This window comes from Drosophila tropicalis, unplaced genomic scaffold (genome assembly GCF_018151085.1).
Source record: "Drosophila tropicalis isolate 14030-0801.00 unplaced genomic scaffold, ASM1815108v1 contig_443, whole genome shotgun sequence".
NCBI lineage: Eukaryota > Metazoa > Arthropoda > Insecta > Diptera > Drosophilidae > Drosophila > Drosophila tropicalis.
This window is the reverse complement of record NW_027172907.1, coordinates 5168372-5195397: the sequence shown is the minus strand read 5'-3', so window position 1 is coordinate 5195397 and position 27026 is coordinate 5168372. Positions and strand designations below refer to the sequence as shown.

At 38.0% G+C, this 27026-nt stretch overlaps 1 protein-coding gene across 2 annotated transcripts; it reads left to right on the top strand.

The window, feature by feature from the left end:
- The first annotated feature begins 157 nt into the window (after positions 1 to 157).
- Positions 158 to 27026, top strand: simj (simjang). Of its 2 annotated transcripts, none has more exons than XM_068286311.1 (9): positions 158 to 843; positions 22054 to 23061; positions 23125 to 23470; positions 24458 to 24547; positions 24667 to 24768; positions 24851 to 25049; positions 25111 to 26112; positions 26182 to 26283; positions 26353 to 27026. In XM_068286311.1, the coding sequence occupies exons 2-9, from the start codon at positions 22094 to 22096 to the stop codon at positions 26535 to 26537; spliced, it is 2994 nt and encodes a 997-aa protein (XP_068142412.1). In that variant the 5' UTR covers positions 158 to 843; positions 22054 to 22093; the 3' UTR covers positions 26538 to 27026. The 2 variants fall into 2 exon arrangements, with proteins under 2 accessions (XP_068142412.1, XP_068142411.1); XM_068286310.1 differs by having other exon boundaries at positions 24434 to 24547.

Sequence of the window (27026 nt, the reverse complement as noted above, 5' to 3'; positions counted from 1 at the left end):
TGTCGATTAACCGATAGGTTTTGCTCCGTTCTAGTGATGGCGATATATCGAGTATCGAAGTTTGCAACATCGATATTTTCGATGCCTATGAATAAATCGATGTATCGTTGTCAGATCGATGTTTTTCCCAGCTCTAGCGCCTGGCATCATATTTGTTTTCGCTGCTGCGGTAGAATTAACAACGCTCTCGAATATTTTTGAAACTGTTTTTAAAAGCTTCAATCGGTTCGACGCGACACAGAATCATAAAATTCTAGAATTCGATTCCAAATGCATTAATTGCATTGTTTGTTCTTTTTTTTTTTTAAAGTGAATCTGAAAAGAAAGTGCGTGTGAAAAATATAAAATTTTGGAAAGCCGTAGAAGGCAACTAGAAGAAGAAGCCGAAGTAGCAGCGACGCCAGCATTGGTGTGCAAGTGTATTGGTGTTGAAGGCGCACACACACACTAACGACGGGTATATATATATAATATATGTATATATAGGAGATAAATAAGTACATGTGATGCATAGCATATACTTAAGTAAATAAAAAAAGGAAAAAAAAATAGCAAAGTGAAATTTCTTAATCAACAAAACAAACTTTTGTGTGCACTTCATATGTGAATTAGAGAAAGAGCAAAATAAAGAGAGAGAGCGACCGAGCGAAAAGTGTGTGCGTGTGTGTGTGTGTGGTGTGCGTACGTATGTGTGTGTTTGTGCAAAAGAGAGTGAGAAATTAGTATTAATTCCAACAATAAGGCAGAACAACCAGCCGCAACAGCAGCAGCACCCACAACAACAACAACTAGGCGATTAACGGATTTTCTATCTTTTTTTTTTTTTTCTTTTTCTCCGCGCGGGTAAGTTTCACTCCCTCCGACTCACCTCTTACCAATACCATTACCAGCATCAGCGCCAGCGCCACCCTCCCTTTTCATCAATATCATCATCTCCACATTTCCCACATCACGTCACGAAACTGTGCTGAAATTTTCATTACGTTGAAGCGAGAGTACCAACTTCCTCCTGCCCCACACCACTAACTTTTTCCATGCTCTTGAAACCCTCTCTAACTCTACCATCTCACTTGCTCGCGCTGTCTCTTGCTCTCTTTCTCTGTCACTATTCCAATTTAACCTCAACCGGTCTGGTCTCTGCTGCGGTCGCCAGCGCCGTCGACGCTGACGTTGACGTAGGCGGCTTCTTCTTCTTCATTACTCGCGCATTTTTTTTCTTTTCTTTTTTCTTCTTTTTTGCAAGCCATGTTTGTTAACGTTGACTTTTTTTACCTATATTGACAATTTTTTACAGCTTTTACTAGTGCTGCTGCCGCTGCCGCAGCGTTGTCTCAGTGACGCCATGCTTAGGCAGTTTTTTTTTTTTATCAGCTGCTACTTCTTTTTTTTTTACATTTTATCGGTTTGTTGCTTGGCTGGTTGCTACGTTTCTTCTTCTTCCCCATAATTCGAGTAGGGTATGGGAAGAAGGGGTGGCCAATGCCCCGCTATCTATGCCATATGTGTTTTTTATTCACTTTTTTTGTTGTGTGTGTGTGTATTTAGTATGAATGAGTTTGAGTTCAAGTCTTCGGACATAATGCTTATGCAAATTAAATGGAAGCAAGAGATGATGATGAGGGAGGTGTTGGGACCATTCGCTTATTAATTGAATCAAAAAATCTTTTAAATGTTTGTACATATGTGTACTGTATCTTTTAATTTACCTTTTAGCTCTCTCGCTCTGTCTCTCTTTTTCTTACACCCCTTTTGCTAAAGCTTATGATTTCGGAACTTACGCAGCCTGAAACTGGAGGCCGGTTAACGAACGCATGAAAAGTTGCAAGCTCCCAAAATACATACATACATATGTACATATGTATGTATACATAACCCAACTTACCTACGCTCTCTTGCGCTCTTTCTCGCACTTGTTATGCCAGCACACACACACGCTCCCGCACGCATTTAACGGTCGTTAGTTTTAAACTTATTTTGGCATTCTTTATGTGCCCCACAGCGCCGCACCGCGCTGCCTTTTTATGCATTCTCAAAATCTCAATGGACGACCCAGACCCGCATTTTCGATAAAACAGATGTGCCTCCATTCCGCCTCTCGTTCTCCCTCTCTCCAATCTGTATAAATTTCTGAATTTCATTGAAGTTGGCAATTTTAAGGTAAATTACTGGAAAAATTGAAGAAGATATTATAAAATCGTTTGTTTGATTGAAACTGACTTATCGAATCTTTGCTAATCCTCCACAGATCCAAAGTAAGATAGAAAACGCTCGAAAATCCTTTTATAAACATACTATTCCAATTCCAATGAATTGGAAAACCATGGAAGGGGTGGGGGGGGACAAAGCGATGTCACTTATGAATATTCGATTTTTACGAGTTGAGAATTTCTTTCAGATTTTGGACAAGTTTGCTTAATTTTGACCACTTTAAGGTGGGATTAGTTTATTATGTAGGCAAAAAACTTTCATCAGGGTCAAAACGACAAATATAAAAGAAGAAAGGAATAGTGTTTTTTTTTTTTTTTTTTTTTTTGGTAGGAGAAGGCCCCCTACCCCCCATTTAAGTCCTCTTGTAGCATAAAGAGATGACAGTGGAAGGGGATGGATGGTGGGGTCTGGGTTGGCAGTTAGTGGATTTCTATTTCGAATGTGAATTGTTGAAATAACACACACACACACACACACACTGTGCACAAACACGCATGCATACATACATACATATACTCGCATGCAGTTGGTCGTCTCTCATGCAATTCTCTGGTATATACAGTTTTACAACAACAACAACAATAACAGAAACAGCAACAGAAAACCAAGCCGAAATGCAGTTTAAAGCGCAACTAAAACTAAACATTGGCTCCTAGTGGGTGCAAGAAGGGGGGCATGAGGGGTGGTAGGTGTGTGGGGTGTTTTAGGGGGCCATTTCTATATATGTTAGTATTGCTCTCTATGTATATACATATATGTGTGTGTGTGTTTGCATTTCTATATACGGCTGGAGTGGATTTTATATCAAAAGTACAGTCTGCTGCTGCCTGCTGCCTTCCAGTTGCTTGTTGTATTTCATAGTTTTCGGTGATGGAGTAGTGTGGGGAGCAGGAGGAGAAGGTACACCTATCCATCTATACACACACACCTCCATAGATATATATTTATATATAAATGGATATATATTTGTGTGTACATAAATTGCATGTTCATGCTTCAATAGTTGCATGCGGCGTCCGTCTGCTGCACCAAAGAGACGGAGAAAGAGTATGAGAAGGAAAGGCCAAAGAGGAGAGATAGACACTTTAAGTGAGACAGACAGAGAGAGAGAGAGAAAGGTAGTTATATTGAGCAACTACTGTCAACGTGAAGCCTAAGCCTAAGCCAAAACAAAAGACAACAACAATGATCACAAACACACACTATCCATTAGTTGATGGCCAATCTATTAAATGATTTATCAAATTCTCCTTTACCCCCCCTCCCATGCAATAATTACATTTTGAAATGTTATCCTAAAAACGAATTTCTTTCTTTACCCTCGCCCGTATATCCTTCTCATATCATATAACTATTATATAAAACTATCTCTAACCTATTTATACAAAATGAAATCTGCATTTATTTTTGGGTTTCACATTTATGTAAGTTATTACGAACAATTTGTTGGTTATCCTTTAACCTATTCATTGACCAACAATGGAAATTCATTTGAATTTCATCTACACTCACTTATGTGGCTCCACTCGATGATGCATGCCGCTACACCTGTAAGAGAAAGTTATTAAATCTTAAGTTAACTTTCTTTTAAAGGGAAACCTAACTACTACCACAAATTTAACTATTTATCTAATACAATCGCAGTTCTATTGCTAATTTTGCTTGAATTTTTAATTAATGTAAATTGAGAAATCTCCTAAAGCTAATATCGATTTCCCTTATAGTTACACATAGGTACATACATTGACGATAAGTAATAGGAAATAGAAGAGCCAGAGCCTTTGAAATTCAAGTAGGTCTCCTAGACATAAAAATGTAGGTATCTAAAGTACGATATATCAATGTATTATACAATGACACGGGGTGACCTTTTTTTCTGTTGTTGGAATACAGGTAACTTTAGAAATTGAGTTTGTAATTTTCCATTTTCTTAAAATGCAATTTCCCCAGTTGCAGTTGTTGTTGTTTTTTGTTCGTTTGTTTCTCTTGCGCCTTCTTCTTTTTCTTCTCATCGGCCGCCTGTGTTTGGGTCTCTCTTTTGGTCCTTTCCGGAATTATAGTTAATTTTTTTGGGAGCATTTTTATTTCATTTGTTTTCGATCGATAAAAACATTTTGGTTAAAATGAAGACCTCATTTTTTTTATTGTAAAATATTGATTATATACATATGTATGCTAATGAGGTGTAAAGGTGGGACAGAAGTAGAAAAGGTGTAGGGGTGGTAAGGGAAGGCACGTCGAGGGATGTCGGACAAAAAGAAAATGAAAATTGACTTATTGATTTTGTAATGAGCTTGCTTTCTCTTTCTCTCGCTCTCTCTCTTCCTTCTCAGAGTTCCTTTTTGAGCCGTGGGTAAGGCGGCGGCGGCTTGTCAGTGTCAGAACACACACACACACAACACGATTAAACAGGACACAAAAACACAAAAAGAGGAGATGGAAAACTGAAATTGTGGACGTGAAAGTGGAAGAAGTGGGGGAAGGATGGCGATGGGTTGCGCGTGGGTTGCGTTTGCCTGGTTGGATGGGTGGTTTGGTGGGTGGGTGGGTTGGTTGGTTGGCTAGAGGAGTAGAAGTTGGCTTCCGCTTATGTATAAAACTTTTTCGGCAACGAACAACAAGAACAACAACAACAACTATGGCAATATGAGAAAGGCGGCTGCTGCAATAGCGGGCGGGGTTGAGGTTAAAGAATGGAATGGCAAAGAAGTAGCTTTTGGGGAGAGAGAGGGAAAATGGCATTGCGTTGGTGCCGGGACAACGTTTGTTTGTGTGTGTGTATTTTCGGGTGGCGTTAGTTGAAATGCAGACGTTTTGCATTGTTGTTGTGGGTGGCGCACAAAATGGATGAATGGATGGTCGGAGGTGGGAGGTTTAAGGTTTTCTGGTCTGGTCGCAACTCTGTGGCTCTCTCTCTGTAAAATGCCCGAAACGATGAACGGCACAGAAGCAGTAGCAGCAGCAGCTGTATGTGTATATGTATATGTATATATATTTATAGAAGAATGTGTGTGTGCATGTGTTTGTATGTACATACATAAAACCCCAGAAGAGAAGAGGAGCCATGCAAAAACAGATACATATACAAAACAGGCAATGCCAGGCACAGCACAGGACAGGACTACGACGACGACAACGAAGAAGAAGAACAGAACAGAGCAGAGCACAGGAGCCAGGGCCCCCGCTGCCCACGGTCCTGCAATGCTTCACCCCTACCCACCAGCTTCGATCGCTTGTATTTCCTTCCTTCTCCGCATAGTTCAAGTATGCATATAATATCCGGGCGGCAGGAGGCTCTCGTCGATGCCGAAAACTGCCGCCATAGCAGCAACAACAGTTGAATGGGTTACGTTTGGTTGCAAGTTGTTTTTGAGATAGTACAGACAGAGAGAGAGAGAGAGACCGAGATAATAGAGGTTAGAGATGAGCGTAAAATATTGTGATTTATCCACCTTGTTTTATATTTAGAACTGGAAACAAAAGGAAATCAAAAAGCGCTGGGATAACAAAAGGTCGCAACAAAAAAAAGAACAAAGTAATTAATAATGAAAGTATAATGTGATACTGTACTGGAATTCTCAATAATCATAAGTGCCAATGCCAATTATATTTCGCGATATATATTTTTGTATGCCGGAGTACATTGAGATAATTAGTCTCCCATAATGTATCGAACGGATGAATTGGACAAATGATGAACCGATTGAAATGACAGAGACCAATGAATAGTCTTCTTCAACCATTCCAGGTCTGTTTGGGGTTTAACCATAATTTCGAGCTAAGTTTCCGCCGAACCGTCATCTTTTGGCGCTCAGAAGGCTTAGGATCTCTATTCACCAAGCTTCTACAAAAATGAATGAATTATCAAATGATTCGTTCATTTATACATTTAATTTCGTTTGTTTGCCCTATCTAATTTTATTTGGTTATAGATATTTTGAATATATTCGTGCAGTTCTCTAGTAAATATCTCACACGACTCTCTTTCTCTCCCTCTCTTTCTCTTCCATTCTATATTGGTGGGTGGAAGAGGATGGGGACGTGGCGGGTTTATAGGGGTTGTTGTTGTTGTTGCTGCTGTTAGTGTGGTCGTCCGTTTTCAGTATGCTTGAGTGGATTTTCATACTGTATTTTGGTTGGGTTGGTGGGTGTGTGCAGCAAGCACCACCTTTTGCTTTTTGGAGTGGCACAAATCTGTTGTTACGTTAGCAGATGGATCCTACCAGCCACCACACATACACACCTACACACTAAAAACAATCCATTTTACCTATCAATAGTTGCGTAATATATGTATGTATATGTCCACATGTATGTGTATAACATATTGCATATTATGAGAGTGAAAAAGAGGTAGGAAATTAGTTTTAGCGACAACACACACACACACACACACAAATATTACGCAAAATGTTTTAATGCACAAAATTTGCCCATTGACCAGGGGCGAAAGCAATTAGCGGCTCTACGCACACACACACACACACACAAAGAGACAAACATATGTATACATATGGATGGATAGATAGATGAATGGTGGGTAGCCTAGCCTAGCCCAGCTTAGGTTCAACTGTACCCAAACCAAACTATCAATTTACCAGCATAACTGTACCTAGAGGCGGCTGCCTGCCACATTTTGCATGCGTGAGAGTCGGAGGGGAGAGAGAGAGAGTGATGATGAAGAAGGAGAAGTGAAAGAGAGACAGAGTGGGCAATGGACGGGAGGTGGGGTGCGGCTGGTGGTGCACTTTGATTTTGCGCGTTTGACAATTATGGAAAGCATGTGTCTTATATGCAGGTAAACTGTACCCCTCCCCACCACCTTAAAATGCCTCCCACATTCCGACCCGGCGGTGATCCAACTCCAGTTGTTGCCGCCTGCATAAAATATTTCTAGATACACACACAAAACACTCGAAAAAAAGCACCAGTTACCCTAAGGGTGTGGAGTGTAGTGCGAGGGGTGGTGGGGGTGGGAGTTGGTTGAAACCCCAAAAAGGCTGTCACGGACGGCGAAGAAGAAAAATAAGGTTTTGCTCCACCTTTCACCCTTCATTCCTTACTTCCTTCCGTTTCTCTTACGTCTGAGACAAGTTTAAAGGTTTTTTTTTTTGTTTTTCTTTTGAGACCCGCCCAGAAAACAAAACTCGCTGCTTTTACGCATTAAGTAAAATAACTTGTTCAATCTTTATATTTGTTTTATTTTCTATATAGATTCATTTTATTTACTTCAAGCATTGCGTGCCTGCAGGCACTCAGTCCATTCAGCATTTTATTCATTCGAGGACGTGTTACGTCAAGAATAAGAACAAGCCCAAGCAGCAAGAAAAGAAAAATCAATTGGCCACTTTCTCTAGTCTATTATATTAGTACAGGTAAATTTTTAGTTAAATCTTCTTGTACTAAATGAAAAATAAATTTTCTTTTTTCTTCTATTATACAAACAAATTGGATACACACACACACACACACACACAAATAAGACAAACTGAAAACTAAGTTCATTGACCTTTTATACTTTTGTTTGCGTTCTACTCCAACTAACTAACTTGCTGCTGCTGGCTCAGTAGTACCCTACAGTTGGCCCATCTACTACTTTGCATATATTTTATCAGTTTTTTTAACAGGCTAATAAAAAATAAAAAACCCCGGACAAATGACAATTATTCCAATTTATTGGAAATCTGTGGTCCTTTAGGGCATAATCCACAATTGACTAAATAATTTCTATGCCCATTCCATTTAGAACTTAAGATTAACTTTAAACAATCGCGATAGTAGCAAGTGGTGAGATGGGGGTCGCAATATTTGTTTATTTCCAAAAGGTCCAGGCCAATTCAGATTTTCACTCTGCGTTTAGATTTTAAAAGGTATTTTACAGTCGCCAAAATGTTAGGCGAGCCAAGTCGATCGAGCTCTATGTCCTAGATCTCGAAGACTATAAGAGCTAGATGTACTCAGACTCGTGAATTTGAATCCAAGAGGTTGGTTTAAGAGGTTGCATTACAATGGAATGGAACAAGAGTTTATACACAAAATTTGAATATTCCCGCCAAATGAACATGATTTTCGTATTACATTTCACTCACATTCACTCACCCACACGAAATTCCTAATTAAAAACATTTGAAATTTAATATTATATATGAAAAGCGGGCAAACAATGAGTCAAATCAAAATAAAGTTTGATTCTGGGGGGATGTCCAAATGGAAAAAAATATCTTTAAAGTTCATTTCAGATAAATAAAAATAATTTGTCACATATTGAAACTCACTATCTCGCTAACTTTCCTTTTGATAACAGGTCTTTTGGGGGAGCATTGCTTTTGAGAACGTGCCACGCCCACTCTTAGAAAACTTTAATATACATACGTATGTACATGTATGTATGTATATGTATACATATATAGCTGTCTTTATTGATTTATTGATAATTGTTTGGTTATTTTCGTTTTGTTTATTTCGCTGGCACTGCTCCACTGTCTCGTTTTTTTGGTTTTCTATAGATCTCTTAAATTCTAATTCTTATTTTTGTTTTGTTCATTTTGTTTAGTACATGCATAAATTGGGCAATTTGTGAATATCATACACAGAAAAAGGAAAGATGGTATTCCGTATAAAAAGTTAACTGAACAACTTGATAATCTTGTGAGTAGGGTATTACACAAACGTTGCCCCAAAAAGAAAAAAACTTAATTTCGCATACCAAGTTTTGTTTAGGTGAGAATTGTTTTTGTTTTTTGTGTTTCATCTCTTTTGCCTTCACTCTCTCTCTCTCTCTCTCTCTTTACTCCTCTCATACACTCTTTGGTAGCGCGAGGCAATTGACCGTTTAAATGAGTCGGCTGGCTTTTAAAAACTTTTCTTTGGCCAGATGCAGTCAGGAAAGCGCGAGGTATAACCGAATATTATATACCCTAGAATTAACATACAAATAATGTGCTTCACAAGTTGAAGACAGGAAGATGTTTCAACTGGCATAGATACAGATACACAGTTGTTATATACATATGTATGGTCTCTCTCTCTCTCTGTGTGTGTGTGTGTTGCAGCCACTTCCTTGTTGTTACCCTAGCTTGTTGTTATTGCAGTTGCTTTTACTGTTTCTCCACTGGCTGGCTACTAGAGCTGTCTGTCTGTCTCTCGTGTCATCGTTTATCTAACTGCCTTGCGTCGCAGTTTATTCGCTGGCTGTTTCTGTTACTGCGACTGCGACTCCGACTGCAATGTCTGACGTTGTCGACTGCATTGTCATTTTTCGTTGTCGTCGCCGTTGCACAGTGCTTCAAATTGTTAACATTCTTAGACTAGACAAGATTGACACTGTTTATCAGAAAATAGCCCAAAACTGTTTCAAACTGGTTCACGACCTAGGACAACCCAAAACAAAAACTCTTTTTTTGAGGTAAAGTTATCCTTATAAGTATTCTAATTAACTTTAACATGTATTAAACATAGCTCCCAAATAATTTTTGACAGTTTTTTTCTAAGATCTATGCAGATCTAAGTAATGTATGCACATTAAGCTTTATTTGAAAAGTATTCTAATAAGTACCAGATTAATGCTTATGTTGTGTGATATGTCTTATGATTGTGCCCTTATATTCCCCCACTCCACCCTTCCTCTTTTCCGACACTTTTATTTTCATTAAAACAACAGGAAAAATTTAGTCAAAGTATATGTATGTATATAAAGATCGGTTTATTGAAAGGGAATAGTAATAGAACTATTGTTTGTCTACATTTCTATTACCGACTTATTCGAAATAATGAAAAGTTGAACTGTTAAATCTTGATCCTTTTATTTTGTATTAACCATGAAATGACTGTCAAATTTAGTTTGATACAAACAAATGTGACCAATGTGCGTCAGAGGAAGAAGAAGAAGAAGGCGAGGAAAAAATTTTATATGCTCCCAACATAAGCACCAAGTATTTACATGTATGTATATATTTACTTTAAAGTTTAAAAGAGAAAAAATATTGGACTAAGCAATAATTTGTGCATTTATTTCTTTCCTCTCGTTTCCCCCTTTTCGATGGTGCTCTGTTTCTATCTCTCTCTCACTCTCTCTGTGCTTATTTTTCATGGTCAAAACCTCATGCAAAACTCTTTTTGTTTTCTTGCTGCTGACTAATTACTTATGTATAGAGACATTCACATGTATAGCAAGTGTGTTTGTATGTATGCACATATGTATGTGTGTGTGTGTGCATATTATAATAATCATTATAATAAAGCCAATTTAAGCCATTTCACGCAAAAACAAAAGCCATAACGAAAAAAAGTGGCAAAGCTGCTTTTTGTTGCTTTTTTTTTTGGTTTACCTTTATTTTTACCTGTTTTTTTTTTCTTTTCAAAGACTATGCCATCTCGCTCACACGCATATGCTTTAAGTACATACTTATGTGGGCATAAATGTTCCTCCTCACACATACACAACTCAAGTGAGAGACAAATAGAGAGAACAAACTAGTAAGAGAAAAGAGAGGAGAGGTAACAGCAAACACGCGCCCGTTTTTTTTTTTTTTGTTCGTTACACGTCATTAAGTGCAAAATAAGAACAAGCGCATAAAAAAATGAAAAAATTGAAATAGTTTGTATTTTTATTGTTTTTTTTTTTGCTGTTGTTGCACCAGCAGCAGCATCGCCCCTTTGTTTTAACTGTTATTCTTGCTAATGCTCCCTCTCTCTCTATTTATTTATTTTACCATACGGTCACCGCCACTTTCTCCCATTCCCCCCTCCAGCCCCCTGTCCAGATATCGTAATAAAGTAATCAAATGTTGTAAATCATCATTAAAAATTATTATTATTATTATGATTCATATGGTATACCGATTTGTGTAGCCCTAACAATGCGGACAACAACAAGCGTGAAAAAAACGAAATACACCGTGGGAAAAAGACAATGAGGAATTCGTATCAACCCTCCGTTTTTTGGTCAGAGTGGACGACGAAACTATTTCAACTTAAAACTCGATTTCTGAATGTTTCTACAAGCGAGCAATGTAAAATTAAGTTAACAATGTTCGAAAAGAATGAATTGAATGAATAATAATATAAGACAATGAGTGTTGCTATGTTGAAATTCGAATGCTAATTCTGATTATAATAGTTGGTATTTGTTTTATTTTTGAGATTTGACAAGTACAAACATTCACAGTCATTTATTTCGTTTGGATTCAATTCGAATGGATTCATTCGACTCATTGCCCTATGTAATAAGATTGTATGTTGTCGACGACAAATTTCAAATTTCTATGCAATTTTGGCATTCAAAATATCGTGAACAATGGGAAGCTTAAAATCTATTCTATATGTTTGTATGTATGTATATACATATACATTTAATCAATAATTAAAGCTCTGATAAGTTTCGCTGTGGCGTTAACCCGTTCGATACGGGAAGGCCAAATAATCCTTCCATAAATTACATGGAAGTAACTTAATATAAAAAAAAAAAAAAAGCTCTGATAAGGCTGCTTGCTCAATTAGAAATTGTTTTAGTATCGATAAAAGTTTATAGTTAAAGATAAAAGTTGTGAATTTGTGAATGAGCGAGAGATTTGTCGTGTTTGTGCATATATTTACAATAGAGTTTTCTCCAAGTGTATATGCATAAGTATGTGTATATGTACATATATACAAATACATATACATGTATGTATGTATATAGAGATGTATGTATGTATGTATGTAGGTGCGTTTTGTAAGTGTCGCTTTCGTTATCAGCAGCTAGTGAGCTAGAAAACAGAATGTTTTCTCTTTTACTTTATATATTTTTCCGCTTGTTTTTTTTTTTTGCTGGCATTTATTTTTATACGTACTTTTTACACACACACACACATCAGAACATTTACATACGTGTACATATGTATGTATAACATACTAGTATACATACATATATTTGTATGTGCTTATACCTTTGTATATATGTACATACATACTTTACATCAAAAATTGAATGGACCAAATTCAAGGGTTCGACAATTTAAACACCCCAAGGCACAACACTCACACACAGGCAACACAACAACTGTGTTGTTTTCTCATCTCTATGGTTCTCTACGTTCTTTGCCCACCACATTCTTCTTGAAATTTGTATTATCCAAAAAACCTTATCAAAAAAATGTCAAGCTTTTTTTATACTCTCTCTCCCCCCATCTATATGTATGAACACAGCAGTCGGCCCCAAATGACTAAGCAACATTTGTAATCTAAATTCACAACTGCAAGTGAATAAAAAATATACATATATGTATGTGTATACATACATACATATATACATAAATAGAATATCTTTGTACCGGCAACAATAGTTTTCTTTAGAATTAAATTTCTTAATTAAGAATAATCGCAAAACAAAAATACAAATACTCAAACTTCTGACTAAAATGTTCGTCTATGAAATTTTTTTCTGCGATTAGACATTGTTTATATAAATGTGTATATGTATATATATATGTATGTATATGAGTATGCATATACATATGTATAAATGAATATTTCATTTGAAATTCTGTTATTTTATTAAATTTGAATTGTTATTGTATGTTTGTATGTATGTACATATGTTGTATTTATATGTATGTATATGCATGTATGTATTTGCACACACATGTATTAATGCACAAAAAACGAGTTCCAAAAACATAAATCAATAAAAAGATTTTAGGGGTAAAATATTTATTGGTTAATTTGCCAAATTTCCCCGGTTTTCATTTTGATGCAAGAATAATTATAATTATTGGTGATTTCCCCCATTTTTGGTCTATTATTATTTAGTTTCGATGGATATTCCGTAAATGACAATTACATATTTAAAGCAAGAACAATTCATTTTATTTATAATTTATAATATATAAACCTATGTGTATCCCATAAACAAGAATAGGTAGAGTTTATTTCTATATCTATTTCCAAGTCGCTGAGTCTCATGCAATTGGAATTTTAAGTATTACAAATCAAATAAATAACCCATAAAAAAGCAAGAAATTAAATGTTTTACATAATGCGAGGAAAAGTCCCCTGAGCCAGCGAAAGGGCGATTTGAAATTAAACTAACAAAGTAGTTACTTTAGTTTAAAGTAAAGGTACAACTATGTTTAGGTAATAATGCACCACCCCGTTGTCTGCCTGTTAAACTAATCACCATATACATACTAATATGTACATATGTATGCATAAATATTTTTACATATGTACATATGTTTGTATGTATTTTCTTCTTAACTTTCTTCTTGGGGATAAAATAATAATATAGCGTCCCGTGCGACCCTTTGCTTGCTCCTACCTCTCTCCCGCATTCCCTTCCTCTCTCCTTAGTACATATACATTTGTACATACATATGTGTGTGTATGGAAGTATGTATGTGTATGCGTGCCAAGATGCAATTAGTGTACATAGAAGCACCATGTATGTATGTAAATATCACGAATATATTTTCATGTTTAATTAGTATATTTGTATATAAGAGTAACCTTTTATGTGTGTGTTTAGTTCAAGGCTGAAGTTTATTTTATGTGTGTATGAGTTGTCATGTTGACCATGTTTGAGAGGCAATTGACTAAGTACTTTTGATAAGCGGTACTGCATATCGATATACGCGATCGATAGTTTTTTTTTTGTGTTTTTGGTGTTGCGTTTGCAATTACATTAACGGTGGTGCTGCAGCGGATGGTGGGGTTGTGGTGGGAGAGCGTGAGAGGATATTTTGTGCTTTCTTTCTTCTCTTCCACTGAATGAAATTTTTTTCGTTTGTGGCCAGAGTATTAGCGTTGCTCAGCGTGTGTGTGTGTGTGAAAGAGAGAGAGTGAGTGAGTATCGACTAACTGGTTTTATTTTTTATGCCTTACCTTTTTTACGTGTTATTTTTTGTGTTTTTTTTTTTTGTTTAGGGTTATTCTTAACGCGTGCGAGCTTCTCATTTTCATATAGCATTAAATTTTGTGTTTTTTTTTTTTCTTCGTCTTCCTTTTTTTCTGTTTTTGCTGTTGTTTTTGATGTTTTGCCAACAACACACAATAAAAGGAAAAAAGGTAAAGCGCAAAGCGACTAAAAATAGCCGAAAATGAGAAGAAAAAAGCCCCAAACCAACAAATGGCAACATGCTGCCGACGTCAACGTCGACAGCGACTGCGACGCGTTGGTAATTTGCTTGATTAAGTGGAATTTTTCCAAAAAGCAAATTGAACAAATGCAGCCAAAAGGATTGTTGTTACTGTTGTTGTTGTTGCTGTTCTTCTTCTTGTTGGCTATAATAAAACAGTTAAGAATTTTTTACGTCTTTTTTTAAGTTTTTAAATATGCCAAATATGTACATACACATGTACATATGAATGTATTTGCTGATATTGCAATAAATAGATTTCTGGCCTTTCTGATACACACACACAAATAAACATACATATGTATGTTTATATACCATATACATATATGTACATACATATGTACGGAAAAAGAGAGAGAGTGAGGGAGACCCACGGTTGGATAGACAAAAGCAGAGGCGTCCGAAGCGGCGCGCAGCAACACGGAGTCGGTTTGCTTTTACATACATATATACAAGTTGAACCCATTGCCTGCCTATGTATGTGTGTGTTTGTTGTTGTTGTTGTTGTTGGGTGTGCGAGTGAAAACACACAGAAAGATATGTATGTACCATATATATGTATGTATGTACGTATATACAGATAGACATGGATGGTTATATACAACAACAAATGGCAAAAGACGATGTTGAATGAATGAGTAACAAAAAGAGAAGAGAAAAGAGCCAGGAGAAAAGAGGAAGAGGGCAGGGGCCATACCAGGCCATACCGGTGCTGGATCAACACAGGGTGATGGAGAGGGGAGAGTATGTGCATTTGTATGTAAGTTGCACCAAGGGGGAGGGCAAGAGCAGAAGCGCAAAGTCGGCGACAGCTCTGCAAGCCAACTGAGAACTGCAATTTGGAACAACGATAACAACAACAACAACAACAGCAATAACTATGCCATTAATTATGTATGTATATACATAGATACATTTATGTACATACATGCATATGTATATTTATGAATGTGTGTGTAATTCATATTATTTTTCTTGTAAATATTGCAAAATCTATTATCAATCTCAACACACACATACACACACTTCACAAATGTAGAACAAATCAGGGTTTCCTATGTAAAGATACTTTTCTCAGCTAACTTGGAAAATTTGCATGAATAATGTGCCTAAATACCCGACCCAAGGCCATAACAAAAAAGGTCAAAAGGATTACCCCCTGTCCATCAACTATTCGATAAATAAATATACATATACAGAAATCGTTTTAATTAATGAAAATAAAAGTTTCTTCAACTTCTTGTATGTATAATATGTTTTCCCTTTAAACCTGTCCAAAATCAATACAACAGTTACTGGAAAAGTTAATGCAGTTTACAAATATTTCAGTTTCGATTCAAAATAATGAATAAAACCTTTCATCCTCCTCTTCGTCACCGTTCTACAGTTTGGGTAGTTTAAATTCATGTCATAAAACTTTTCACAGTGAAAAGTTAATACCGAAGTTATAAATTAGAACGAATGAACAATAAACCTAATTAAACCTAATATGTATTTCAATTGTTTTTTATTGAAACTTGAAAACATAATACAAGTTTAACTTTTCTAAGTAAATCATTTTGTTTGAAACGAAACTTTCTCCACGAATACAAGCCACAAATATTTGTACATACATAAAACAGAAAATAATTAGTCAAGTGCAGGGTAAAGGACTCGAGATTAGTTTTCTCCGGCAAGAATTATATTTTACCTTTTAAACTGCTTAGTATTTATGTATGTATGTATGTATGTATGTATAGATTAGGAATCCAACTTACATACCAAAAATGGGGAAAATGCTCTCTCTAAATGCATCGCAATTGTTTTGCAAACATTTATGAAAATTAAGAAATTTGAATGAAATCTTAAATTTATGACTTTTGCGAATTATTCTTTATGAACTTTTGAACTTGCTATTTAATATAAAAAAAAATTTTAAAAATATTTAAACTTTCAGTTTTGTTTTGGTTTGACTCATAATTAAGATTTTTAAGGACATTATCAGTGTATATGAAAATGTATGTATTTACATTTTATGCATACATTAATATTATGTTAAACATCATTTCATTTTATTTGTTGTTTTTCTTTTCACTCTGCTGTAGAGAGTAAGAGAAGCAGCAGCAGCAGCAGTACCAGCCATCAACAACAACAACAGGGGGAAACCTGTTTTTGAAAGTCATTAATTTTTAGCTGGTCTTTGCATTGTTTTGTTGTTGCTATGCTTAGGTTAGGAGGTAGTACATACATATAAACATACACACACACATATATATATATATATATATACATATATACTCATCTCATCTCATCTCTCTTATGTATTTATTTAGTTGGCAACACTGCTTGGACTTGGCTAACTGGCTGACTGTTGGCTGGTCAACACAAAATGAAAAACAAAAGAAAAACGCGAGCCAAGAAGCAGAAACAAAACTGCAAAACCGAACGAAAAAACAGCTGTAGAATGTAGAATGACACTTACTTAGTTGCCTTTCTTTTTGTCAATTAAAGATAAATAAATATATCTACATATGTATCCAAACTAAACAAAATGTGTGGGGCAAGGAAGCTCGCAAATAAATTTTCAACAAATGTCAACATCGATTTAAATTCGTTTCTCAAGACTCACTAAATGAATACTCATGAATTTATATATTCTCTTGTGGCAATAAATTAATAGATGTCTGTCTATAAAGTACTCTGTCAAGGACAAGGACTTGAGTGAAAGCATTTTACTAGGTGGATTCCCATTTAAATTGGAATGCCATAAAATGAAAAAGTTTTGGAAAATACAAAAATGCGAAATGACATCACATTTTCAACTGTGTATATGTACATACAGGCACACATACACATAGTATGTAAGGGCTTATTGATATTGTAGTCAGTCTCTAAGACACTTGGGCATCAGAGAGATGTTGACCTTTGATAAAGGAACTATGAATCCTATGAAAGTGATATCAAAAATGGTTTCTTGAGACTGCAGAAGGGCAAGCAAGATCTCTAAGGGGCGGCAATCTACATTCAGTGCCTTTCCTGCCACGCGGTTCTGTGTTGCTTATCAATAGAAAAAATTTACATATTCATATGTATATGAACATATGTATGTACATACATACAAATAGTTATGCATTAAATATGATGTCATTGAAACGTATTTTTCATATTTAGTTTCAAATGATGCAAAACTTTGTATGTTTTGTGTTGTCACAAGGCTTAGAAATGCATTGCGAAAAGCCACAACCTACTACCCGCCCTTATCATCATCATCATCTTCTTCCCTATTTCCAACGTAACCCCACATCTTGCCCTCTCAGCACCTCCTGGCCTGTATCATCCTGCATAGAGACCCGACCGCCCTCAACTCTCACTGCGGCTGCACCGCAGAACCTCCCACAACAATCCCAAATGGAGTAGTGTTTGGTTAGGGGGTGGGGGGTGGTCCTATGTGTTTTTGTGTGTAGGGGGGTAGATGGCATTTCAAATGGGTTTTTGGGGTTTGGGTGATACATATATATATATATATATGCATATACTTTTCTATATACAAGCTACCTATATACATACATACATATGTATAACAAGTCGTGCGCTCTCTTACTCAGTCACACATTCTTACTCTCTTTCTCTGTCTCTCTACTCACACTCACACACACACACCAGTCAGTCGGGCTGCCAGGCCACGGGCAGCATGGACAGCCGCATGTCTGTGGCAGGGGAGGAGATGGCAGACCACCTCTACTCTCTCTCTCTCTCCCCGCGTGGTGGCTGGCTGGCTGACTGGCTGACTTATGTACAATGGGCATAGCCATAAGATATGCGCATTTCTTATAATGTCGAAGTTGTATGTTTGTTTGCTGAGCTGCGATTTGTTTTGATAATTCTTAAATTTTTTTTTCTGTTATTTTTGTGGTTTTTGTTTCTGCCTTGCATTTTATTGAAATTAATTTCTTCTTCTTTTATTTTCGTTGGTATTAAAGAAACAAACAAAATCAATTGCGAGTGGGTGGAGGAATCTGCGTTGTCTGGGAAAGGGAGGGAGATGAATCTCGATGGTCTCCAACTAATATGCAAATCGATGATGAAAGATGGTTGGGGTGGGGTAAAGGTTAGAAACAGGATGTTATGGTTGAAGGGGGAGTATTAGGTTAGGATCTGTTATTGTTGTTGTTGTGTGTGGGTGGAAGGGTGGTTGGTTGTATGGGTGGCCCGGCTAACCCCTATTAACGCCCACCACCCCCCAAACCCATTTTGGGGTCTGTTAACTGTCGCAGCCGCAGCTGCCGTGCGCTCAACTCTTCACTCTTCTGTCCGTCCTCTCCTTTTAGTCATCTCTCTATAGTCTCAGTTTTTGTTGTCGTCGCGTATGTGCGACGTGTTCTCTCTTGCTCGCTCTCTCCCTGTATCTGTCTTACTCTCTCTGTCGGTCTGTCTTTCTGTGCTCTCTTTTGCTCTCACCAACGTCGTCGTCGCCGTCGCCGCACTCAAACACATTTTTGCTTTGCTGTTGTTGTTGTTGCTGCTGCGGCGACTCTTTGCTTTTGTTTGTGTTGTTGTTGTTGTTCCTGCTGCTGCTGCTGCTCGCCGCGCTATGTACACAACTGTACTTTTGATTTAACCTTATTTCTTTGCATTTTTTTCCCATTTTTTTTTTGCGTTGTCGTCATCTGTTATATTCCGCTTGAGAGATGTGACTTCTTTAGTATTTTTCTAGTAAGCGCGCAAAAGGAGTAGGCCTGACCTTTGACTTTATGCTGCATCCCTTACCCCCAGCCCCAACCCCAACTAGCAATCTGCTCATCACACGCCACTGATATCACTTGTAACCTCATTTGACACACAATATCAACAACAACAACAAACACTAAACCCTAAAAGCTTTGAATGCTAATTGAAATACATTTAGCGCACTATTAAACACAATTATTGCTTCCCTTTAAGTCCCCTCGCTCCCGCCCCTAGTCCTAGTCCCAGCTCCAGCTCATATAAAAAGCCATCGAACGTCAACGTCGCTGCCTCTGCTGCTGCAGTCGTTGTCGTCGTCATTCAGCACAATTAATCGATAAAACTTTTATTTCACGGCCAACGACGATGACAACGTGTGTGCGTGTGTGAGTGTGTTTGGTTCAAGGCATAAAAAAGGGGGACTAAAGGGAGACCTAACCGACCTAACGACCGGCTTTTTTGTCGTTATATTGTGTGGTTCATGATTCCCTATATTTATGCATTAAAAAGCATTTATGTATATTAAATGTTTTAAATGTTTTGTATCATTTTAACCAGAACAAAAAATTGACAATCATGAAAGCACACACACATACATACATATGTACATACATACGCCATCAAAGATATCCCTCGAATAAACAACAGCAAATCTAAGCATAGTGGAACAAAATTAATGCTTATTGTAATAAAAACAATAAAACCTAAAATTGATGTAAATCTCCTTTTTCTCAATAATCAATACATACAAATAATTTTAATACAAGATTCTATGTATGTATTTGTTTTTACCACAATCACCTTTGTTTGTGTGTTTGTGCGTGTGTGGTGTGTATTACACTCCAATTAAATATCAAATATAAAATATTTCAGTTTCATTTTTATCGTTTCAAATATTTGCTACGCTATTTTTAACCATCTTTGTAATTGTTTAACTGTTAATGAACGTTTAGCATAAATGCTCTAATATTTTGAGTCAACAGCACAGAAAGAAAAAACGAAAACACAAACACACACATACACATACACATATAAATTTTTCACCAATTTGAGTCTGGTTATCTTCCCACTGTGCAAGCGCAAGCGATAGTAAAAGAGCCAAAGCATTGACAGCGACGACGGCAGCGGCTGCGATGGCAGGGGCAGCAGTTTGCTTGCTGTGTTCTGTTAAAGTAGCGCGCAATCTGATGACGACACAAGTGTCGAAAGTAACGAGACTTCGGCGACAGCCTCTTAAAGGGGAGAATGAAGAAAAAAACTAAATAAATGAAGAAAAAAAAAACAAACGAGTAAGCTTTGCTCCATGTGTGTCTGTGTTTGTGCCAACTTTCAAAGCGAGTTAATTTACAGCACATTGGGGACACAGCAACAACACCAATAACAATATGAACTTGTTCGCATTTTTCTTCGTTTTGCTGTTGTTGTTATTGTTGCTGCTTAACAATTATAAATGCTATTTGATGCGCTTTTCTTTTGTCGTCCACACAAAATGTGCCACACACACATATACGTATATGTACATATATACATACATACATATATTTATGTACATTTTCTTTGACTCGTTTTTTTTCACTGGGTTTTGCAGCGTTGCCACCCGTTTGAAGGAAATGGCCGCCCGTTTACATTTATATCATTTTAATTGGACAGTTATTGTTTGTGCCTTCTTGTTGCTATTGTTGTTGTTACCGCGCTCTGGGCTTGTTAAATGCTTTTTATTGACTACAATTTCCCTGTCGCAGTTGTTCCCTTCCCCTTTGGCTCTTATTTGATAGGCGGCTGAACAGGTGCATTATTGTTGTTGTTGTTGCAGTTAAGTTGCCTCTGAAAAGTTTATTCACCTCTCACTCTCACGTGTCTTGTGTGGTGGCTGGCTGGCTGACTGGCTCTCTCTCGCTGTCTCTGTGTGTGTGTGTGCGTTCTGTGGGCTGCTGTGTGTTAGTTCTGCGCTCCTTGTACTAAAAACATTTACTTCTGTTTTGCATGACCCCTGTCCACCTCCCAATCCTCCTCCTACTTTACTTCATTCACTCTTTCTCCTATGTAAATGTTTGTATCTATCTCTCTCGCTCTTTCTCTCGTTACCTCCCCCGCTAAACAACCTTTCTTTGCGTTGCTGTTGTTGTTCACTTTGTTGTTTTCATGTAAATTTTTCTTCTTTCGAAAATTTGCTAAAATGAAAAAACGTGACTTGCATGTGGAAAGAAGTCACAGTCTTAGACAACACAAACATATACATACATACATACATATGTACATACAAACATGCAAATGCTATATACATACACACATACATATGTACATACTTATGTATGTGTACATATGTATGTAGATGGATGGATAGATACAGATATGAACAACTGGTATCAAAGAGTAGCAATGATATTCGATTTAGTATAACTTACATTTACAGTGTGAACCAAATAAGAAGATATTCATGTTTTAAGCCATTGATAACACCTTAAATGGAAATGAAATAGGAACTAAATAGATAACAAATAGACAATAAATATGTACATATGTATGTATGTACATACAGCTCTATTTTTCCCACCGTTTTCTGATCTGTTGGGTCGTGGGTCGGGTTCCTGCACCAGATTCAACTTAAAATGATTGAGGCTATCATTTTACTCAGACAAGGTCGTTGTCTAAATAAATTTGGAAATCAGGATATCTTTATTATATGCTTACACGGAAATAAAAAAAAGGGAGCTAGAGACCAGACCAGTGCGAAAATAAAAAGAAAAAAAAAACTTGCTTAAAATGTGTAAAAGCAAACTGCTGTTTAGTTGGGGGTTACCATGTTACCAGTCAGCAGACAGTTCTTGTCTGACTTCCGGTTTCTGCAAAACGAAAAACAGCAAGGAATAAAAAGGACCCTTCAACCCTTAACTGAACTCAACTGAACTGAACTATGAACTGCTGTGCTCCCCCATATTAAACCCATTCACATTTCTGCTTTTGTTGTGTTGGTTTTTTGGTCCTTTTCTAATTTTTCGTTTATTTGTTTCATCTCTGTTTCTTGCAGTTGCCCAAGATACGAAATCACGACGACGCGACGAGCGAAAATGGCCAAAATGGAGGTCGACGATGTGGTCGACTTGAGTTTGGGTTCTGGCCGTGATCCGGCGTTAACCATAACGCCGGCTCCACCACCGTCAACTACAACAACGTCGACGGCGGGGGCAACAACAGGAGGATCAGCTACTGCAGCAGCGGCAGCGTCTGTGACGACGGCGGCAGCGGCGACAACGTCTTCAACCACAAGTGCAACGTTAAGTAATCGAGATTTACGTGCATTGACAGCTAACAATGCGGGATTGACCATAACGCCTGCACCACCAGCAGCAGTCAGCTTAGTGTCCTCTTCCACCTCCAGCTCTTCAACAACAAGCACCACGGGCAATGGTAGCTCCACTACCAACACTAACACCACCACCACCACAACTACAAGTAGTAGTAGCAACAACACTAACACAAATAGCAATATTCATATTGTCCCTGCGTCAGTGGCAGATGGCCCAAATGCTTCTGCCACCGCAGCAGCGCCAGTTAGCGCACCCGATGAGAATAAAGTTCAGCGTCGTGTTTTACGGCCACGCACTGAACCCAAATCCTATGCAGAGGCTCCAGATATTGTTCTATTACCAGCTCGAACAAACGGACGTCAACAAAATGGCAATATTGATTCAGAAACAGATGATGAAGAGATGCCGCCCTATGTACCCATCAAAGAGTTATCCCATGCAGAGCTCAAAGAGCGTGAGAAAAGTTTACGGAAATTGCGTCAGGATTTACGTAACGAGGAAACGAAACTGATGCTACTCAAAAAGCTTAAACAGTCACAGCAGGTAATGAAGGAGAATCTAGTGGTCACACCGACCAGTGTGTCACCAAATAATCCATTGGCTGCCATACCCGCTGCCCTCACATCAAAGGGATCATTGAGTGTGACCCCAACATCGGCATTGCCGCTGCCAGCCCATGGTAAAGGACGTAATAGTTTGGGTAGCAGTGCAGCAGCCGTTAGCATTAGGTAAAGTCCTTCTATCCTTAACAAATTATTCGACTTACCCCAATATTCTTTTGTTTGTTTCAGTGCCACAAATAGTCGGACTGGCAGTTCTAGTTCAGCGTCGGCGGCCACTGCCTCGGCAATTGCTGCAGCAGCAGCTGCTCTAAGCGGCACTGGTGTTGGCGTTGGCATTGGCATTGGATCTAATCAGCGCAATAGCATTAATAGCAATTCGATACTCCCGCCACCAAGATCCTCGCTGCCAGCGGGGGCAACACTAGCTGCCGGTACCACAATAACGCCCGCCACATCATCGTCGCATCGATCGAGCGCGTTGCCGCCACGCACCAATCTGCCGAATCTCACCATAACGCCGTCGGTGACCATAACACCAACATCGGCGCCGCCTTCCAGTCTGAAAGCACGCAATGTGAGTTATTGTAATGTAATCGTTGCCGTAAGCGCCGAGTTTTTTTCCCTTTCCCCCCTTTTATATATACATACATACATCTATTATTATTATTATATATACTTACACATGTACGTATATATATATATTCACGTTCACGGTTTCTGATCCAAGCACCAACAACACACAAAAAAAAACTCACGCTTACCACCAACAAAATAAACACTTTTAACACTAACACCAAACACTAATCAACTAATTGACTACTAGCCTGGCTACTAGGCTAGACGACGACATTGTGTGACAGATGAATAGGCATTTCAATAAAAACAGTTTTATAAATCGATAAAAAATATATTTTGCAGTCTTACAACACTAAACAACAAAATGAATTTCTAAATATTTTTTGCACTCTTACAACACTAAACAACAGGATGAATTTCTAAATTATTTAATTAAACTGAAAGACCATCCTTAACAAATTCACTTTTTACTATGCTAGATTTAGAGACCCATCATGATCTCAGCCTCAAACTTTCTTATATAAATACCTTTATTTAAATAGTTTAAATTCCAATAGAAATTAACTTGCCAAATAAAAAATCTAAAGCTCCTCTGTAATTTAGCTGATTTTGATATCGATAAATCCTACTTACTACAATTTCCTGTCACTTTTAACAACATAGGAAACACAGTATTGGAATGTCAGTCTGAAATAAGAAAATAGTAGTCACAGGAAAAGTTAGTTTTCTTTCTGTATTGTGTCACACACGAGGTTGTCGTCTCATAAATTTTCTTCCGTCTTCTGTCGTAATTCATATGTAACAAAAACTAATTGAAACTACTAAACGCAACATTTTTTTTTGTATATTATTCTACCTCCTTGCTGCACTTGTATTTATCGCTATCCTATTTAAAAAAAAAAAAACATTTTAAAACCAAAAAAAAAAAAAAAAAACCAAAAAAAAAAAAAAAAACATGCAGCCTAATATTTCGGATAATTCGAAGGTACCTGGGACCATAAGCAATTCTGTTTCCATAACACCGGCTCCGCCCATGAATCAAACGCATCAAAATCATCAGCTCAACGAATTGAAGGTAAATATATGACAGCCAAATTCTTATTTATTAGAACTAAATGTCTGCTTCTCTCCACCGACTCCTTCTTGATGATTGTATTCATTAATTTACACATGCATCTTTGTTTTTTTCTATAGAATGATCGTTCAACACCACGCGATGATGCCCAGACACCAGCTCAACGGCAGGCAGCTGCCAAAATGGCTTTGCGGAAGCAACTGGAAAAGACTTTGCTACAGGTAAGACAGAGACAGATAGTAAAATGAAAAAAAAGAGAGAGAGAAAGAGAATTTCATTCTTTTGATTTATATTTTACTTTAGATTCCTCCACCAAAACCACCGCCACCAGAGATGCACTTTATACCCAATCCCAGTAATACAGATTTTGTGTATCTATTGGGTCTGGAGACTGTTGTCGATTATCTGACTGTCAATAAGAAGGCGAATGCTGTGGCCGCTCCATTCCGTTGTGCACAGTGCAAAATTGATTTTACACCCGTCTGGAAATGGGAGAAGCAGAGTAAGTACCTCGATACATGATCAGCTAAAAGAGGCCTTTTCTTATTTGTATGTACTTATAGCCAACAAGGATCCCAAGGTCATTTGTGAGCAGTGTGTCACCTCGAATGTGAAAAAGGCTTTGAAGGCGGAACATACTAATCGACTGAAGCAGGCGTTTGTCAAGGCTCTGCAGCAAGAGCAGGAGATTGAGCAGCGTTTGGCCAGCCAGAGTACACCATCGCCAGTGGAAACGCACAGTTCGTCCAATAATTCGGTAACGGTGTCTGCTACGAGCATCTCGAATGCCGCCCCTTCTGCGTCGTCGTCTTCACAGCATCAGCAGCATCAACAGCAACATCAGCAGCAGCATCAGCAACATCAGCAGCATCAGCAACATCAACAACATCAGCAGGCTCTGCAGCGCGAACGTGAACAATTGCAAGCGACGCATGCTTCAGCAGCGGCTGCTTTGGTCAATCTACCGCCCTCAGTCACTGTCATACCAACCAAATGTCAGACGCCAACGCCAGCTCCACGTCCCACACCGCCGCCACCACAAAGTCAGCCAACACCGCCGCCGTCCAGTGCGTCGTCGCGTTCGTCGCGAGCCGCTGCTACAGCTGCCGCTGCAGCCATTGCTGCCCAACAAGCTGGTATACTCAGTCCAGGACCAACCGCAGCGCATCATCATGAGCCAGCGACACCCACATCATCGCGTTCATCGCGCAATGACCGTCACGACCAGCACCAACAGCACCAGCAACAACAGCAGCAACAACAACAGCAGCAGCAACAACAACAACGTGACCAACAGCAACAGCAGGCGCAAAACTATTCAGCAGCCACGCTGGCAGCGGCAGCTCATCTCAGTGCATTGGGTGGCATGGGTGGCCTAAATATCAACAGTTTAGCCAGTCTGGGTAATCTCAGTCAACTGGGCAATTTGGCGGCACTCGGTGGATTGGGTAACTTTGGTGCCTCTTCATCGACAGCCAATAGTTCAGCAGCAGCAGCTCTAGGCAACACGTCACCAGCAGCCACAGCGGCTGCCATGCAAGCGTTCCAACAGCAGCTTTTTAGAGGTATAATCCCCTCGCCTTTTCTACAATCCATCACATGTATTCTTATACCTTCCTTCTCCATCTGTTTAGTTCTTGGACAGGGTCTGGGTGCCAGTCCGCAGCATATGATGCAATTTGCACCTCTATTGTATTCCTATCAGGTGGCCATGGCACAGGCGGCACAAGTGGCAGGTGAGTACACTACATTGTAGAAATCATCTCAAAATTCTAAATGGGGTTTCCTGTTTATTTCGTTTACAGCATTCAACAATAACAACAAAAAGAGCAGCTCTTCGTCCGGATCATCGAAGAACTCGACTAATGCCACCAATTTGGCAGATATACAACGGGCTGCTGAGCTGCAACGTCAATATCTGCTGGAAATGATACCGCCACAACAGCCAAGTGGATCGGGTGGAAGTCGCCAGAACAATTGGAAGGCCTAAGGTTTAATTAAATCCTGGCGGACAAACTAAAAACAAAGCAAAAGCCGCAGTAGCAGCAGCAACAGAAGCAGCAGCAACAACAACAGCAACTTTATTTTTATGGCTTTTTTTTTCTTGATTAGGTAATTTTACAATTTAAACAATAGTAACAACAACAAGCAGCAAAAAAAAAAAACCAACATTAAATAAACACGTAATTATTAATTATCTTTATTGTAAACAATAATTACATACAATTTAATTATAAATTATACCTAATTATACAAAAACAAGAAGAAAATCAAACAACAACCACAAATGAACAGAACAAGAATCAATCTCCCTCTTCCCTGCAAAACTAAAAACAAACAAAAGTTGTTAGTAGTTTTTCCCCACATAATTTTTTTGTTTTTTTTCTTAATTAATTATTTAACTTTTAAAACTTTTCACACGAAATCAAGAAAACAAGGTAGAAGGACATGAAGAATAAATAAATGATAATACAATGAA

Bases quoted from the DNA above. Each gene is read 5' to 3' on its own strand.
- simj (XM_068286310.1), top strand. From the start codon at position 22,094: ATGGCCAAAATGGAGGTCGACGATGTGGTCGACTTGAGTTTGGGTTCT. The intron at 23,062-23,124 runs GTAAAGTCCTTC...TGTTTGTTTCAG, and splicing joins GCAGCAGCCGTTAGCATTAG to TGCCACAAATAGTCGGACTG. The intron at 24,769-24,850 runs GTAAGACAGAGA...ATTTTACTTTAG, and splicing joins TGGAAAAGACTTTGCTACAG to ATTCCTCCACCAAAACCACC.